The sequence below is a fragment of the Drosophila santomea genome, chromosome 2R (genome assembly GCF_016746245.2).
Source record: "Drosophila santomea strain STO CAGO 1482 chromosome 2R, Prin_Dsan_1.1, whole genome shotgun sequence".
Lineage (NCBI taxonomy): Eukaryota > Metazoa > Arthropoda > Insecta > Diptera > Drosophilidae > Drosophila > Drosophila santomea.
In genome coordinates this window covers 10,018,855-10,032,424 of record NC_053017.2, presented here as the reverse complement: position 1 = coordinate 10,032,424, position 13,570 = coordinate 10,018,855, and the positions used below count along the sequence as shown (strand labels likewise).

The following is a 13,570-nucleotide window of genomic DNA, read 5'->3' as shown; positions in this document are numbered from 1 at the left end:
TCGGCAACTGACCGTGCGAGGATGGCATTAAAATACCGTCACAACCAGTCCCTTTTTTAAAAATACCAAAGACGTGTCAGTATCTAAAAGAAATACCATTGCAAATGAGTTATTTTTCTAACAAAACAATTCTTTTCATGTTTTGAGACTTTCTAGATCCCAATTATACATTTTGATGTAAATAATTTATGCAACAAACTTTGATTTACATTAAAGTACATTATTTTTGGGAATCCTTTTCGATGTCCATTTAGTGGTTTAAGCACCAGGGACAATGACCACAAACAGCGCATTCATCTTTGCCACCGTAAAGAGGGCTGCTTAATTCAGCGATCATCATCTAAAAGTAAATCTATACAAAGCTTACTGTTGCTTATTCGCAGATAGTCACTTACCATTGGTATTATATAGAGCTGGATTTCAAGACTCACTATTTTTCCAAATACTGCTTGCTTTTATACTCAAACTACGATGACCCTGTTAAAAAGAACTAGCCGATAATTAAACACAAATTTAATACTGTAAAGTTATTCAGCAGAACACCCCAAAGTAATCAAAGTGAAACGAAATAAATGTATACCAATATATTTATAATATTAATGGATTCTATCATTAACCACAGGCTCTCATTATTATGTACGTACATAATTATTGGATACCTAATAATACAACGCCTCTAATCAGCCCTTTAGATAAAATACACCAACATTTTCGTGTCATAGTGTATTGCAAATGCGTGGGTTTTTGGTTTATTCAAGTATCAGTAGTATACATAATCGTGTTTAGTTTGAAATAGTCAGGATTGATTTGTTCTTGAATTGACTTGGTGTGAATATGTGTAGTTGACTGGGCGATTGCATTGCGAATTGATCTAAGATTTGTACATTATGTTAGTAACCTACTCAATTAACTCAATAACAGGGGTTAGAGCCAGATTTCCGGCTGCTGTTGAATTAAATTACTTAAATATATGTAAATATATATATACACGCCTCGGCACATCGGAAAGTCTGAATTTGTTGCGTGGGGTATTTGGTTTGGGGCTCTAGTCTCCCATGTAAACAAAATCGTCGTCCTGGACGTCATCGTTTTGGCGCACAGCCATGGCAGTTTCCACTAGATAATAGAGACACTTGTACTTGTCACGCTCATCTGGACTGGTGCCTATAGCGACATTACCGAAGATTAGCCAATTAAAAAGGAAAATATAAATATGTTACCCTGCGATATTGCCGATAGTTGATTCTGGCCAGTTTCTGCTTCGGCACTGGTGAACACCTCGTCTGCCTGCAGATTGTCACCGATGTCCTGTTGGTTGGAACTGGCTGGTTCGATAGTCTGCAGTTCTGAGGCCTGCATCAACTCGTTATTAAAGTCTGCCAACTGCTGGTTCACTTTAAGAGTACAATAGTTGGACATCAACAAAGGAACAAGCAATAAGTCAGCAGAGTTTACTCACCGTCACGCTTCGCCATCTGCTGATTGGGATTCCAGAAGGCGGTATTCTGAGCAGTTTCCTTAGAGCCAGAGGTGCTTTGATTATTATTGGCAGCCGAAGTGCTTACTTCCTCAGTACCAAATACAGTTCTGGAATTGCAAGCCAGGATTACAATACTTTCTCAGTACATCCTCCTAATTACTCACTTCATTACGCTCTGCCAATCATCGGAGGTCTCGAAGCGTACTTCCTCCTCGCTGTTCTGCTCGCAAGACTCGTATCCTTGAGCACTCTCCTCGCCCTCGGACCTGGGGATAAAAGTAAATTCTTAGCACCACCGGTCGTCGTTGAAAAAGGAGTAAGACTATAGTTCAGTCAGCGGCTGCAGAAATTGTACCTAGGAGCCACCACGAATCCGCCGAACGCATCTTGATAGCAGTACATGATTTCTTGCTTATTCCCAGTCTTTTGCTTTCCTTGCTTGGTTTTCTCTCCGGGCGTCTTTGCGGTAGCCTGCCGCTTTCTGACGCGCTTCGGAGGTCTTGGTTTTTCTTCGTCATCGAACTCTGGCGGCAACTGGCCAAAAAGACTGTATGGCAATATAGATGTGGCAGAATTGGAGTTGGAACTCGATCCTGCAGCACCACCGGAGCCAGTAGGACCCCCAATGGCGGCAGCCTTGCGCATCTGATAGTTTTGAATTTTATCGATCATGGTTGCTTGAAGCGAGGAGTGGAGACTTTGAAAGCCCATCGGGTTGTTTGCAATGGCCTGCTGCCAACTTGGAAGAGGAAAAGGAGTATGGGCGAAGGTGGGAAAGGAGATAGAAGCGACTACAACTAGGGAGGCAGGTCAGAAAGACCGGTAGGTACCTGTAGATGACGCTGTCCTCGTACTCTGGCTCCATCTTGACCATTTGTCCGTTAGGTCCCTGCACATACTGCTCAAAGTTGGTCAGCACATTGGCGATGCCCTCGTGCATCTCACCGGCGCCGTCCACCTCCTCTGTGGCGCCAACGACCTGGAGACAAGCAAGCGGATTACTTCAGGAGTAAAATCATTGCCCAGAATACAACGCACCACTTCGGAAGCGGGGCTTCCATGTGGGGGATTCGGCCCAGTCATATTTTGGCCCAATGCACTCGTTCCCGAACAGTTGGGGGTAACCTTTTTGCCACGCCGCGATATGGTGAAGTGAAAGGGATCGTTGCCCTCGCGTCTGATCATCTCGGGTAGAATACGGCGACGGGCATTGATGAACCAGTTGCACACTTGTAGCACCGTCAGATTGGCCTCCTGCGACAAAGTGAACTTCTCCGCATCGCTCGGATAGGCGTTGTAGCGGTGCTCGTAAAGCCAACGCTTCAGAATCTTTACAGAGTGCTTGGGCAGATTTCCGCGGCGTTTGCGCAGCGATCCATTGATGTCGATGTGGTGATCAGTGTCCACCATCATGTCGTGGTAGTTTTGCACCTGGTTGGCGCCCTGCTCCGTGGTAAGATCCTCCTCGACGATGCCGTCGGCGGATAAGGAGTCCATCACAGCCATGGAATCATCGGCGTGAAGCGAGTCCTGGTCCAAACTCGAATCCGACTGGAAACGGTCACGTCCTGCAGCTGACATGTGCAGAGAAACCGGCATGAAAAAGTCGGATATCCGCCAGGATTTAGGAAACTTACCCTCGCTCTCCAGCAGGCTCGCCTGGACATGAGCCTCGTGCATCATGTCCTGGATATTCTGCCGTACATGGCGATCCAGGACCATATTGACCTCTTCTTGCTCCGGCGAGATCATTGCAGCTCGGGCTTAAGCTTCGGAAAACAGAAAGTTTATTAAAACACGGCCAGAAACTTAATGTCAATTATTTGAAGAAAAAAAACAGAAACATCAATTACAATTTTTGAAAACCCAGAAAAATTTCACTATTTAGCTTCTTTGTGAGCTGAAAACTTTATGTGTTGTCACCACAGACTTTGAGATTAAACTAACTTTTCTCGAGGGCAGACAAGTCCTTCAGACACCGAAGTCATGGCCAACTAGGGCTCAAAAACGAATTTCAAATTCGATTGTTTGAAAACGTTGTCACCAATCGGTCTACTTGGATAGATTTTTGATCGCAGCATTTTTTAGATGTTGTGCATTCAGCATACGTATTGAAGATGAGTATTAAATAAGGGAAAGTTTAAAAAATATTTTAAATAAAATTAAGTTGGGGCCAACCATCGATAACTATCGCACGAACATCGCACTTGGACACGAGAGACCATGACATATAACATGTCAAATTGACACTTTAGCCAAAATATTTTGACAAATTCACTGCGCGCCCAAATAACGGGCAACTTCAGCTCCCGGGGATTCACCTGCGATGACCGAATATGTGCCACTATCATTTGATTGCACTGAACACTGGATTTTCCTGTGTTATAACCCGGGACTACCCTCCGCAAACCGTAGTGACGGGGCAGTCGTTAGAACCGTGGAATCGCTGCCATTTCGACGGACTCTTTACGCGGACTGTTATGACTAAATGGATCGTTGGGGGAAAGCAATTTTAGCACGGATTTTCAAATGTTTTATTCCTTTTTCTTCCTGCGTGCCAAACAACAACAAATTAGAGGTGAAAGAAATCCGATAACCGCCCAGTTGCGATAAATCAGGGATGGGCTCCATTGGGGAGCTAGTTCAGTTGGCAGACGTTGCCGAAATTTAAACAGTGGCGCCAAAAACAAATTAACAAATTTGCTTAAATATTATTTGTTTAATAACTTTAGGCATACGTTTTTATCTCACGATAAAGCTAATTTCTTTGTTGCCCTCGTTGCTTATTTTCTCGTACTCAAATTGAATTTACACGCTAAGATAAAAGTATTATTTAACAAGTATATACAATGTGCCCACGTTTTTCTAAATAAAACAAATAAATGTTTTTGTTTATAATGTTTTATGTATAAGATTTAAATTTAAATTTGTACATTTTTCGATAACAATATAAATTCTCGATATGTTATTGTCCAAAGCCTATCGGCGACCCAGAAGGTTTGTTTTGTTGCAAGTATATAAACAAACCATGGAATGCGTTCTGGACGAGGAGCTACTGGCCAATATAAAATGTAGTGACCAGGAGGAGGAAGACGAGGATGGCGAAAAGATGGAGGTGGAGGAGCAGTTGCCACCGGCCGATTCTACAGCCCAATGTGCCTCCTTCAACGGAGATGACTCCGATCCCCTACAGGAAACAGCCTGCAATTTTCCCTGGATTTTCGAGGACGGCGATGTGCTGATGAACGAGCACCAACTGGCTGACGTGGTGCTTAAGAAGGAGGACGCCGCCCGGCCAGCTGCCCAAAAGCGAGGACGTGGTCGTCCACCTAATAATACCGGAAACTACACATCCCCATGTGGGCAGCTATGGAGCGTGTCCAGAAACCCGGATGCTTCTGGAGATGATCTTCCTGTCTTGGGTCAACAGGCTTGTGGCAAGGGACCTGCCCGGACAGTTTCCAATGCAGTGGAAGCTTGGATGCTGCTCTTCGATGATGAAATGCTGCGATCTCTACTGCGCCATGTAAACGAGCAGATGCGCAAGCGAAGAACTTCCACAAATATCCAGCGACCACTAGACGTTGTGGAGCTGCGGGCATTCTTGGGTCTAAGCTACCTGTGTGGAGTGTTCCGAAATGCCCGGTACCATGGACCATTGGATGAGCTGTGGACCCTGGAGCTGGGCAATGCCATATTCCGAGCATCCATGTCACTCGCTCGCTTTGAAAGCATTTCCGAGTGTCTGGCGAGGAATTGCGGCTGGTCCGAGGGCCAAAAGCTCTGGCAGCGGCTTATAATCAACTGCAGATCCTACTACGGTTGCAGCAGTTGGCTGACCGTGGATGAGACATTCTGCTCGGTGGCCAAGTCACGGATGACCCTCTGCTGTGATGCCAGGACGCTGTACATGGTCAATGCTGTGGTAAGCAGAAACCAGAGATGTCCCGACAAGGATGTAGAGCAACTGATCTGCGATTTCAAGACCACGGGTAGAAATGTAACGTTGGGATCTCGGTATCTAAACTCGACACAGTGCGAGCAGTTGGCGCAGCGACAAATAAGCTCGTTGTGTAAGCTGGAGGCCACTTCGCCACATTGGCCGCGACAGTGGCCCACAGAATCACACTTGTTTAGTGGCAGCTCAAAGCTCATTCCGCACGATGGCGAAGCGGTGTACTGCTGCGGTCTTAGCTCCCAAGTGGACGTTGTCCAGGCATATGAACAAACCTCAGAGGCCTGTCAGCACTTCCACGAACTCTCTCAGCGCTTCAGCACAGCCCATGCCACGCCTGCATCGTTGAAAAAGCAGCTCAACCCTTTTCTGCAACTACTTCACTTCGTCCTCAATGCGGCTGCCGTAAATGCATGGATCCTGTTACGACTTTCGCCCAAGGGAGATGCCGCTATGGAGCAGCGCGACTTCCAAAGGCAGTTGGGACTCTTCCTCACTCAGCAGAGATTACAGCGACGTCTTCAGCGAAGATCAACAAGCACTTCGCTCGTCATGCGACTGCAGATTTGCGAGATCCTGGGCCAATCCAGCCAGCGGCTTCTTAGTGAGGCGACCGGCGAGGCGAAACTATCTCACAGCGTAGGCGTGCTAACACCCGACAAGATGAGCCTGCCGGTGGGCATTAACTTGGCAAGTCGGTACGGGGAGAAGCATCGCAGGTGCAAGCCATGCGCTCGCAACAAGCGGGGCACTAAATCCCGAACGCGGTGCCAACAGTGCTTGCAGCATCGGTGCGGTAATCACCTGATATCGCGGTGCTACGAATGCGTAGGCATTTTGCCTGGCCAACTGCCCGAAGGCAACATGATGGATGAAGGGGCCACCTGAACGTGGATATTAAATAACATTTATTGAAGAGACGCTACATTCTTTGTGGGGGCCTAAATGGGGATGCTTGCATATAGCTCAATGGTGCAAACACTTGTGCTATAACTACGATGACAACGGCTTAACGTTCGAAACTGGGGACTAGAACTTGTACTGGAAGGACTTGGGAGCCTTGTACTTGCTGGCCATTCCCGAAGACTCCACAGGATCGCTCTGGTCGAGGAACAGACTGAGGAACTGTTCGTTTTGCAGCTCATTTAGCGGCATCTCTAGTTCACTGCAGGATTTGACAATCTCAGCGCAGGCTCGCAGATCCTTGCGCATATCTAAAACGAGACGGGAGTTACACAATGTTCGGTAGGGATGCATAGACTCACATTGATAGTTAAAGAGCAGGCTGAGGCAGCTGGAGCAAGCCGATCGATGCTGGTGGTGCAAAAACGCCTCGATCAGTCGATGCACGGCATCAACATTGTTGCGAGCCAGGAATGATGAGCACAAAGAACTGGCTCTGCAAGAAAGATTACATTATGCTTAAAACTTCAGTTTGAATTGAGATTCAACCGCCTCACCTCCTCTCCACCAGCTCTTGCAACTCCTTGTAGTGCTCAAACAGTTCTGCCGCCGACTTTTGATCGCAAAACCAATCGCTAGCGAAGCATTGCTTCCACACACAGGCCACCACAAAGATGTCCTTGTGTTCACGGTGAATGGCACGCGCTACCTCCAGTAGCGAAACTAGCACCGCCTCACTCTTCTGGGCCAAAGTCTCCTCGGAAATGGTACGGAATGCGGAGCGCGCCATCCGCCTGCCCTCCTCCGAAGTCATGCTTACCCCGTAGCCGCGGTGAAGAGTCATCAGGGCCACGTCGGCGCTACCATTGTTCCACAGGGCGATGGCCCGGAAGGGAGCCAGATCCGCGTAAGTCTGTGAAAAGGGGTGCTCCAGCTGCCGACAGGTCTCCGCCAGTGCTTCCAACTGCTGAAGCTTGCGCTGCGCACTCAGATACTTCAAGCAGGAAACGAACACCTCGTTGGAGGGCAACAGGTTGCAGCGGATGCACTGGCGGATCAGGTAGAGAAAGTCCAGCTTGTTCTTGATCTCCAACGTGGCCATCAGCAGGTTGTCCAGCTGAGCCTGCGACAGGGATCTGATATCCAGTCCCAGTTGTGGGGAGCGCAGCGCCTTGAGATCACTCATCATGCCCTTGGACATGAGACCCACGTTCTGGCTAAAGCTGGTGGACGTACTACCAGCCTTTCCCTGCGTTCCCACATTGCAATTGGCATCCGCCTCCAGGGTTCCGGACGATGGCCTCTTTATTAGGCTGTCGCGCAGCTCCTCCCACTTCTGGGTCTTCCTGGTCACCAGGTCGTTGGTGAAGCAGTCCATGGGGTCGAGCTGTGTGGACTTCCTCCGTTGCCGCTGCGTTCCGGGCCACAAGAAGGCCGAGATGTAGTTTTGGAAACGCTGCAGACCCTTGGGTGATCCGGGTGCTCCGGCCACCGTGGTGGTGCCGCTGCTGGTCAATCGCGTGAGCATGGCCATGACTTGTGGGTCACCTGCGCGTCCTCCGCTGCTCTAGACACAGCTCCTTTGCTGCGCGTTTGTGTCGGATTGTATAAGTTGTGTATTTTTTTTGTTTTTAACAGTGTTACCGTCGCTGATCCGTGTTAAAATGCCGTCGAGGAATACCATTACTGGAATGCCTAGCATGGTGTCACAGAAATAAGCTTGATTGCTCGGTTTTACATGTGATTATGGGTTGAAAGCTGCAAGTAACTACAAACTTACTTTTAAGTAGAGACTGAAAATATCTCTAAAATTGTATGTTAATTTAAAGTTCTGCGAGGTGGCAGCTCCTGTTGCACGTAGTTGGCAACGCGACTTCACGCAATCCAGCCGTCCGGCAACACTTCCAGTTGGCCAAAAATTGATTCCATTGCCAAGAAAACTTTGAAACGCAAATGAAATGGCAAGCGATTTTCCGCCTTCAGCCATCCGAATTTGGATGCACAAGCTGAAGAAGGGAGTTGGGCAGCCGGCGACGGTCCTGGAGCGCTCTCTGCTGAATCTTATGAGTGCAGGCAAGTGAACCATGGCATATCCAATCCAAAACATTGCGTTAACATCTGAAACTCTTCTTCAGAGGCAGCCAGTTTGTCAGTAAAAAATGCCACGGAGCGAGGCGTTCTGGTGCCCAGAGCGGGCGGCGGAAAGGCCAAGCGTCTGGCCCTCACCTTTTGCCAAAAAGTAAGCAGGCTGCCCAGCTCGTCAAGCGATCCGTACTGCTTCGAGTGCCATTTGCCCGGAGTCGTTAAGAATTGCATATCCTGCGATCGCTCCTTCCACGAGAATTGCCAGCGCCAGGATCCCGAAAAGCCGAACTATTCTGTGCCCTCGGACAAGGGTCAACCTCACCAGTTTCCCGTCAACGAATCGGACAATCTGCCCCTTAACAACACTCAGAACTTGGAAACTCCCCGAAAGCCAACGCCCCTGCTTGATCATAATAGCAACATCAATCAGACTTCACTAGCCACTACGGATATTCTCAAGCACGAGACCACCGAGTGGGACGACGATGTCTTCTTTGTGAGCGAAAAAAAGGGCGCCCGCCAGCGAAAGTTGCCCAGGATCAAGAACGAACTCCAGAGCAGCTTGGATAGCGATGAAGGCAGCGATCTGGAGCGCTGCACCCACTGCCGTTTGCTCGCCCTGGCCGCTCTACACAACCCACCGCAGCTCGACAAGCAGGAGCTGGGCTGCCTTTTGAAGTATTCTTGGGACAAGCATTACTCCTGGATCTCCATGGATGTGACCAAGTACATGGCCAAGCACTGGATCGAGCGCGACAAGGCCCTGGTTAAGCGTATCCTCTTTAAGACCAAGATTTTGGGTCTGGGCGACATCGAGCGAAACATTGAGGCGGAGAAGTATACGTACTTAACGGAGTTCCTGGTGGATCTGCTCGATCTGCAGCACAACATAGCCGTGTTCTTTGGGCCCAAGAGCGTGGAGTACAATGCCACCAAGTGGCTGCTGAGAGATGTAACGCACGACATCCGAGAAATCCGTCGATGCCCTGACTGCTACAGATATTCCAACGAGGCCAGCCTGTCGGATCTCTGGTTCGCTAAGCCATGTCTTCAGCGGCACGAGTTGGTATTTGCAAAGCAGGCGGGCTTTCCACCGTGGCCTGCAAAGGTGCGTAGAAATTACACAATAGAAAATATATCTACATATATTTAATTCTGTTCCAGGTGATGAGCGTCTCCAAACGTCAGCCTATCAAGTACGACGTCCGCTTTTTCGGTGGCACTCATTCCCGAGCCCTCATCTCAGAACGTGATATTACTCCCATAGAGTCGGACATTCAGTCGCATATCAAACCACGAAACTCCCGAGCTCTGAGCGCTGCGTTAAGAGAACTGCAGTGCCACATGATGCTGTCCCACTATTCCGCCTCGCTATTCGGCTTCCATGCAGATCCCACCGTCGCCGAGAATCTCATTAAGGTGGCTCTGTCCCACTGCTCGGAGTCCACGGAAACGGGTGCGTCCGGCAAACGAGGGCGGCCATCGACTCCGGCCACTCCCGGCGCTCCAAGGAAGCGACGGCTCTATAACACCACTTCTGATACCCCATCGCCGGTGCCCAATCGTGGGATTGCTGACTCTGTGGCGTATGATAATCTAACCGCCGAAATAGTGCAGGCGCATGAGGATCTCCTAAAGTGCCGAAGGGAGCTCTCAGCCACGCAAAGGAAGCTGGATGCAGTTAAGAGGAAGCAGTGGTGCTACCATTGCCTGGATGAGGCCGTTTTCAACTGCTGCTTCACTGCATCCTACTGCAGCGTGGAGTGCCAGCGACGTGATAAGAGACGCCACCAAGCAACCTGCAAGGTCACTCACTAAAATAAGACTACAGCTGAAAATCGAAACCATTACAATCCAAAGTGATAAAATCTTGTTTCCTACACTCCTTTTGTATCAAACGTATCCGTTCTTAAGATATGCAGCATTATTTCAAGAAGATAAAGATTGTTGAACTAGTATTACTGAAAAAGTATTATTTTATTCGAGGGATTTCCCATTTGAAAAAGGCGCCTTTTGCATTCTCATGATGGGCAGCACTGTTTCCGCTAGGGGGCGCCACCTAGTCCTGTGGAATAGATTATCTCTAAATTAAGTTTATAAAACGAACTAAAGTAATAAACATTTATATTCGTTAATCTTATGTTATTTTAGTTAAATATTTACACCTTTTTTTGAGCACTTAAATGTGGCAAGGGTAAATGCAACGCTTGCGTAATTGAAAATATCAAAATATCTTGTGAAACTTAATCATAAACTACGTAGTGTTCATGCTACCATTATGGACAATTAGGCACTGGCAAACGTGTTTACCCCGCCAAACGAAGCTGCAACAGCAGCAGAGGCAAAAAGTTCAGCCGAAAGGTCAAATCGAATTTGCGGTCCGCTTAAAAGGGTTCAATGCAATTTACGAGTGCAGGCGAGCATGTGAATGCATCAGATATGAGGCGGTTTGCCTTATGAATGCGGCCGGCGGGCCGTTAAACGGCTATCCCAAAATAATTGATTTATGCCGGGTTCACGAGACGATTTTGGGGGCCAATCCCGCAATGGAAATGGCCACAAGCGTTGGCACCTTGCACTGGCATAGATAGAAACACATGGCTGTAATAAATATTTCACTTAGTGGCCAGCTAGCTAGCATCAACACACGATTTCGGGACTTGGGGGTTTCGGGCTTTAGTACTCGGTATTAGGTATTAGGTATTCTGCACCCCAAAATCGGAAGTCACGTTTAAACGTTTTCGCTACAAGTTTCACACAGCGGATGATTGATGAGCCGAGTAGTGCTTACCTATGTGTGAACGGAATATACGGTCATTAGGGTTTCCTGGTGTTTATCTTTGGCCAGCTTTAATGCACTTTCGCCCTCGAAATAGTAGATCTTTCCTGGGAATATTTCACTCTGTCACTTAATTAAGCCAGAAGTTGAATCAACAACATTCTCCTCCATTTCGTTTTCCATTTAGAGCAAGTCATTATTGTTTGCTGGCCAAATATTTACTCAACATTTTTGGCCTGTGGCTGAAAGAAACCATTGAAACTCTTGCATTTCGCAATCAAAATCTCTGTCTGCGACTGTTAATATTTGTGCGAAAATTTTGTTAAAGTAAAGCAGACACATTCTAGTGGCAATTAGACATATTCTCTTCATTTGCTGAACATAAACTTGGCTTTCTTTTCTACACCCATCTGTCTGCCTGCGTTTCCAGTTGTGTTTTAATTATGTGCAAACTGCAGCCGAGTTTTCCTGAAAATGCTCTGCCGCCTATTAAAATCTGTAGGACATGACGAGATATTTTTCATCAGCTCGTAATCAAATTAGTCGCCTGCTAATTTTAACTGCACTAATTTGTCTACGTCACGAAGGGAGTTGTTGCGCCACTTGAAGTGAGCTTCTTCCTGGTTATCTGCTACCTGCTGCCTGCCAGCTTGTCAAAAGGCGCAGGACTCCAAGGAATTTTGTGACAGGCTGAAGGATTTATTGGCCCCAAGTTGTCTTCCTGCAATTGCCGAAAAATAGCAGGATCCTCTTAATTAATTTCTTTGCGACAGGCGAGCTAATAGCAAAAACATGGGAAAGTGGGAAAAACTTTACCGTAAATAGTTAAATGCTTGGATATTTGCTGTCTGTCTTTAAAGTCCCAAAATTAAAGTTGGATTGTACTTTCTATAAAAGTTTGCTTCTTATCAATTGTGATTTTCGATTTTAGTTTTCTGAAGTATATACTTGAATTTGTTCAAAATGTAGTTGCAATACAAGCTAAAACAGTTTATAAAAGGAGTTTTCTTAAGTTTTTCCTGGCTTTTAGTCGCCAGCTGCTGCCAGCTTTGAGCTCCACTGAATACGCTCCTTTTTATCCTTAGCCTGGACTTGAACTTGACTGACCATGGCCGAGGATATGCCCACCCATCCAGCTCCTTGGGCAACAGCTGCCAGGATTTAATTTGGGAACGTGCATCCTGCAGCCCAGACAGGCCATGAAATGCACTTTCTGCCTCCAACATGTTGAAAATGCTGTCGCTTGTACAGTTTTTGGCATGCGACGAATATTTCCCACCAAAAGGGGAGCCAGAACTTTAATTTATGGCCACCGACAAGTGCAACTGCACGCCCCAACGACAACAATGAGCAGTGAGCAGCGTACAACATGCAGCATGCAACATGCGGCACACGAGATACAAAACTGCACAAAACGAGCGCGGACAGACGGATTGCATTTCAGCAGCCTACCCATTCAAATGCAAGTTAATGAGTCTATTATGGGCGCTCTAGAGACGGATGAATGCCCATTGAGAGTTAGGATGAAATTTGTGGGACCGTGCAATTAAGATGTGCCCCTTAACCGTTCGGGAATTTTGTCACCCATCCGCCAGAGTGTCAGGAATTATGCTGATTTTATTTCCCCTTTTCCAAATATGCGTCACTTGGAGTTGGAATGGAGTGGTGGTCTTACATAACCGTATCGAACTTCGAAAATGACTCGCAATCTGGGTGAGTGCCCCCAAATCGCCCCACCCAAAGGCCCAAACTTCTGTGAGTCAGCCTTTCGACCCTGTCAAGTCATTTCCATTTATTCTTTAAGCCAATTTCGTGGAACCCAACCAACGCTCAAGTGTCATTGGCCAAAAGTTTTGTGGTCATAAACCGAAGTTGCGAGTATAGGTCAAAGCTATAAAGGATACTTGGACAATAAATTGTGTTAAGGATAAACGTTTGCCATTAAATCATATTTCCAAATTATGATGATCGATTTGGGATTGAAATAGATTCGTTTTTGAACCGATCGCCTTCTTCAATTTTCTGTTAAAAGTGAACTTATCATTTCACTGTCAAAAAACTCTTGCCAAACTATTTCCATTTCCTGTGTTGTCTCCACAACTGCAACTTCAGCTTTCGAATTTCTTTTAAAACCAATTATCAAATCATGTCGCTGCCGGCTGACAAACTCATTTATTTTGCTCCCTGCACTCAAAACTGAGACAGCCCCACATGCATCATACTTGCACTTGGCGGGGATGGGGATCTGGATCTGTTTATGCCACTGGACGTCCCCCAATCCCACTTAAAAAGTCCCCCTCTTTTAAAGACAACCTAATTTCGCTTTCGCTTCCACTTATGCTTTTCACCTCACACGAAAAATTGGCTT

At 47.0% G+C, this 13,570-nt stretch overlaps 4 protein-coding genes across 8 annotated transcripts; 2 read left to right on the top strand and 2 right to left on the bottom strand.

Annotated features, from left to right (window-relative positions):
* Positions 1-132: 132 nt before the first annotated feature.
* Positions 133-4,103, bottom strand: LOC120446862 (homeobox protein Mohawk). 5 transcript variants are annotated; one of them, XM_039628063.2, is made up of 10 exons: positions 3,802-4,103; positions 3,118-3,249; positions 2,519-3,054; positions 2,311-2,459; positions 1,836-2,219; positions 1,645-1,746; positions 1,460-1,587; positions 1,221-1,394; positions 396-1,164; positions 133-340 (listed from the first exon to the last, which is right to left on the bottom strand). In XM_039628063.2, exons 2-9 carry the CDS (start codon positions 3,230-3,232, stop codon positions 1,046-1,048), a joined length of 1,707 nt encoding a protein of 568 aa, XP_039483997.1. In that variant the 5' UTR covers positions 3,233-3,249; positions 3,802-4,103; the 3' UTR covers positions 133-340; positions 396-1,045. The 5 variants fall into 5 exon arrangements, with proteins under 5 accessions (XP_039483997.1, XP_039483998.1, XP_039483996.1 ...); XM_039628064.2 differs by lacking the exon at positions 3,802-4,103 and adding an exon at positions 3,334-3,479 and having other exon boundaries at positions 2,519-3,048; XM_039628062.2 differs by lacking the exon at positions 3,802-4,103 and adding an exon at positions 3,334-3,478.
* A 345-nt stretch (positions 4,104-4,448) lies between these two features.
* Positions 4,449-6,355, top strand: LOC120445105. Its single transcript, XM_039625249.2, has one exon. The coding sequence runs from the start codon at positions 4,509-4,511 to the stop codon at positions 6,321-6,323; it is 1,815 nt and encodes a 604-aa protein (XP_039481183.1). The 5' UTR covers positions 4,449-4,508; the 3' UTR covers positions 6,324-6,355.
* LOC120445107 lies at positions 6,308-7,978 on the bottom strand. The gene is made up of 3 exons (XM_039625251.2): positions 6,896-7,978; positions 6,701-6,834; positions 6,308-6,649 (listed from the first exon to the last, which is right to left on the bottom strand). The coding sequence occupies exons 1-3, from the start codon at positions 7,870-7,872 to the stop codon at positions 6,465-6,467; spliced, it is 1,296 nt and encodes a 431-aa protein (XP_039481185.1). The 5' UTR covers positions 7,873-7,978; the 3' UTR covers positions 6,308-6,464.
* A 225-nt stretch (positions 7,979-8,203) lies between these two features.
* LOC120445106 lies at positions 8,204-10,392 on the top strand. The gene is made up of 3 exons (XM_039625250.2): positions 8,204-8,411; positions 8,474-9,531; positions 9,588-10,392. The coding sequence occupies exons 1-3, from the start codon at positions 8,297-8,299 to the stop codon at positions 10,239-10,241; spliced, it is 1,827 nt and encodes a 608-aa protein (XP_039481184.1). The 5' UTR covers positions 8,204-8,296; the 3' UTR covers positions 10,242-10,392.
* Positions 10,393-13,570: the final 3,178 nt, after the last annotated feature.

Bases quoted from the DNA above. Each gene is read 5' to 3' on its own strand.
- LOC120446862 (XM_039628063.2), bottom strand. From the start codon at position 3,232: ATGATCTCGCCGGAGCAAGAAGAGGTCAATATGGTCCTGGATCGCCAT. The intron at 3,055-3,117 runs GTAAGTTTCCTA...TGCACATGTCAG, and splicing joins GAGCCTGCTGGAGAGCGAGG to CTGCAGGACGTGACCGTTTC. The intron at 2,460-2,518 runs GTGCGTTGTATT...GCTTGTCTCCAG, and splicing joins GAAGCCCCGCTTCCGAAGTG to GTCGTTGGCGCCACAGAGGA.
- LOC120445105 (XM_039625249.2), top strand. From the start codon at position 4,509: ATGGAATGCGTTCTGGACGAGGAGCTACTGGCCAATATAAAATGTAGT.
- LOC120445107 (XM_039625251.2), bottom strand. From the start codon at position 7,872: ATGGCCATGCTCACGCGATTGACCAGCAGCGGCACCACCACGGTGGCC. The intron at 6,835-6,895 runs GTGAGGCGGTTG...TCTTTCTTGCAG, and splicing joins CAAGAGCTGGTGGAGAGGAG to AGCCAGTTCTTTGTGCTCAT. The intron at 6,650-6,700 runs GTGAGTCTATGC...GTCTCGTTTTAG, and splicing joins CCTGCTCTTTAACTATCAAT to ATATGCGCAAGGATCTGCGA.
- LOC120445106 (XM_039625250.2), top strand. From the start codon at position 8,297: ATGGCAAGCGATTTTCCGCCTTCAGCCATCCGAATTTGGATGCACAAG. The intron at 8,412-8,473 runs GCAAGTGAACCA...ACTCTTCTTCAG, and splicing joins GCTGAATCTTATGAGTGCAG to AGGCAGCCAGTTTGTCAGTA. The intron at 9,532-9,587 runs GTGCGTAGAAAT...ATTCTGTTCCAG, and splicing joins TTCCACCGTGGCCTGCAAAG to GTGATGAGCGTCTCCAAACG.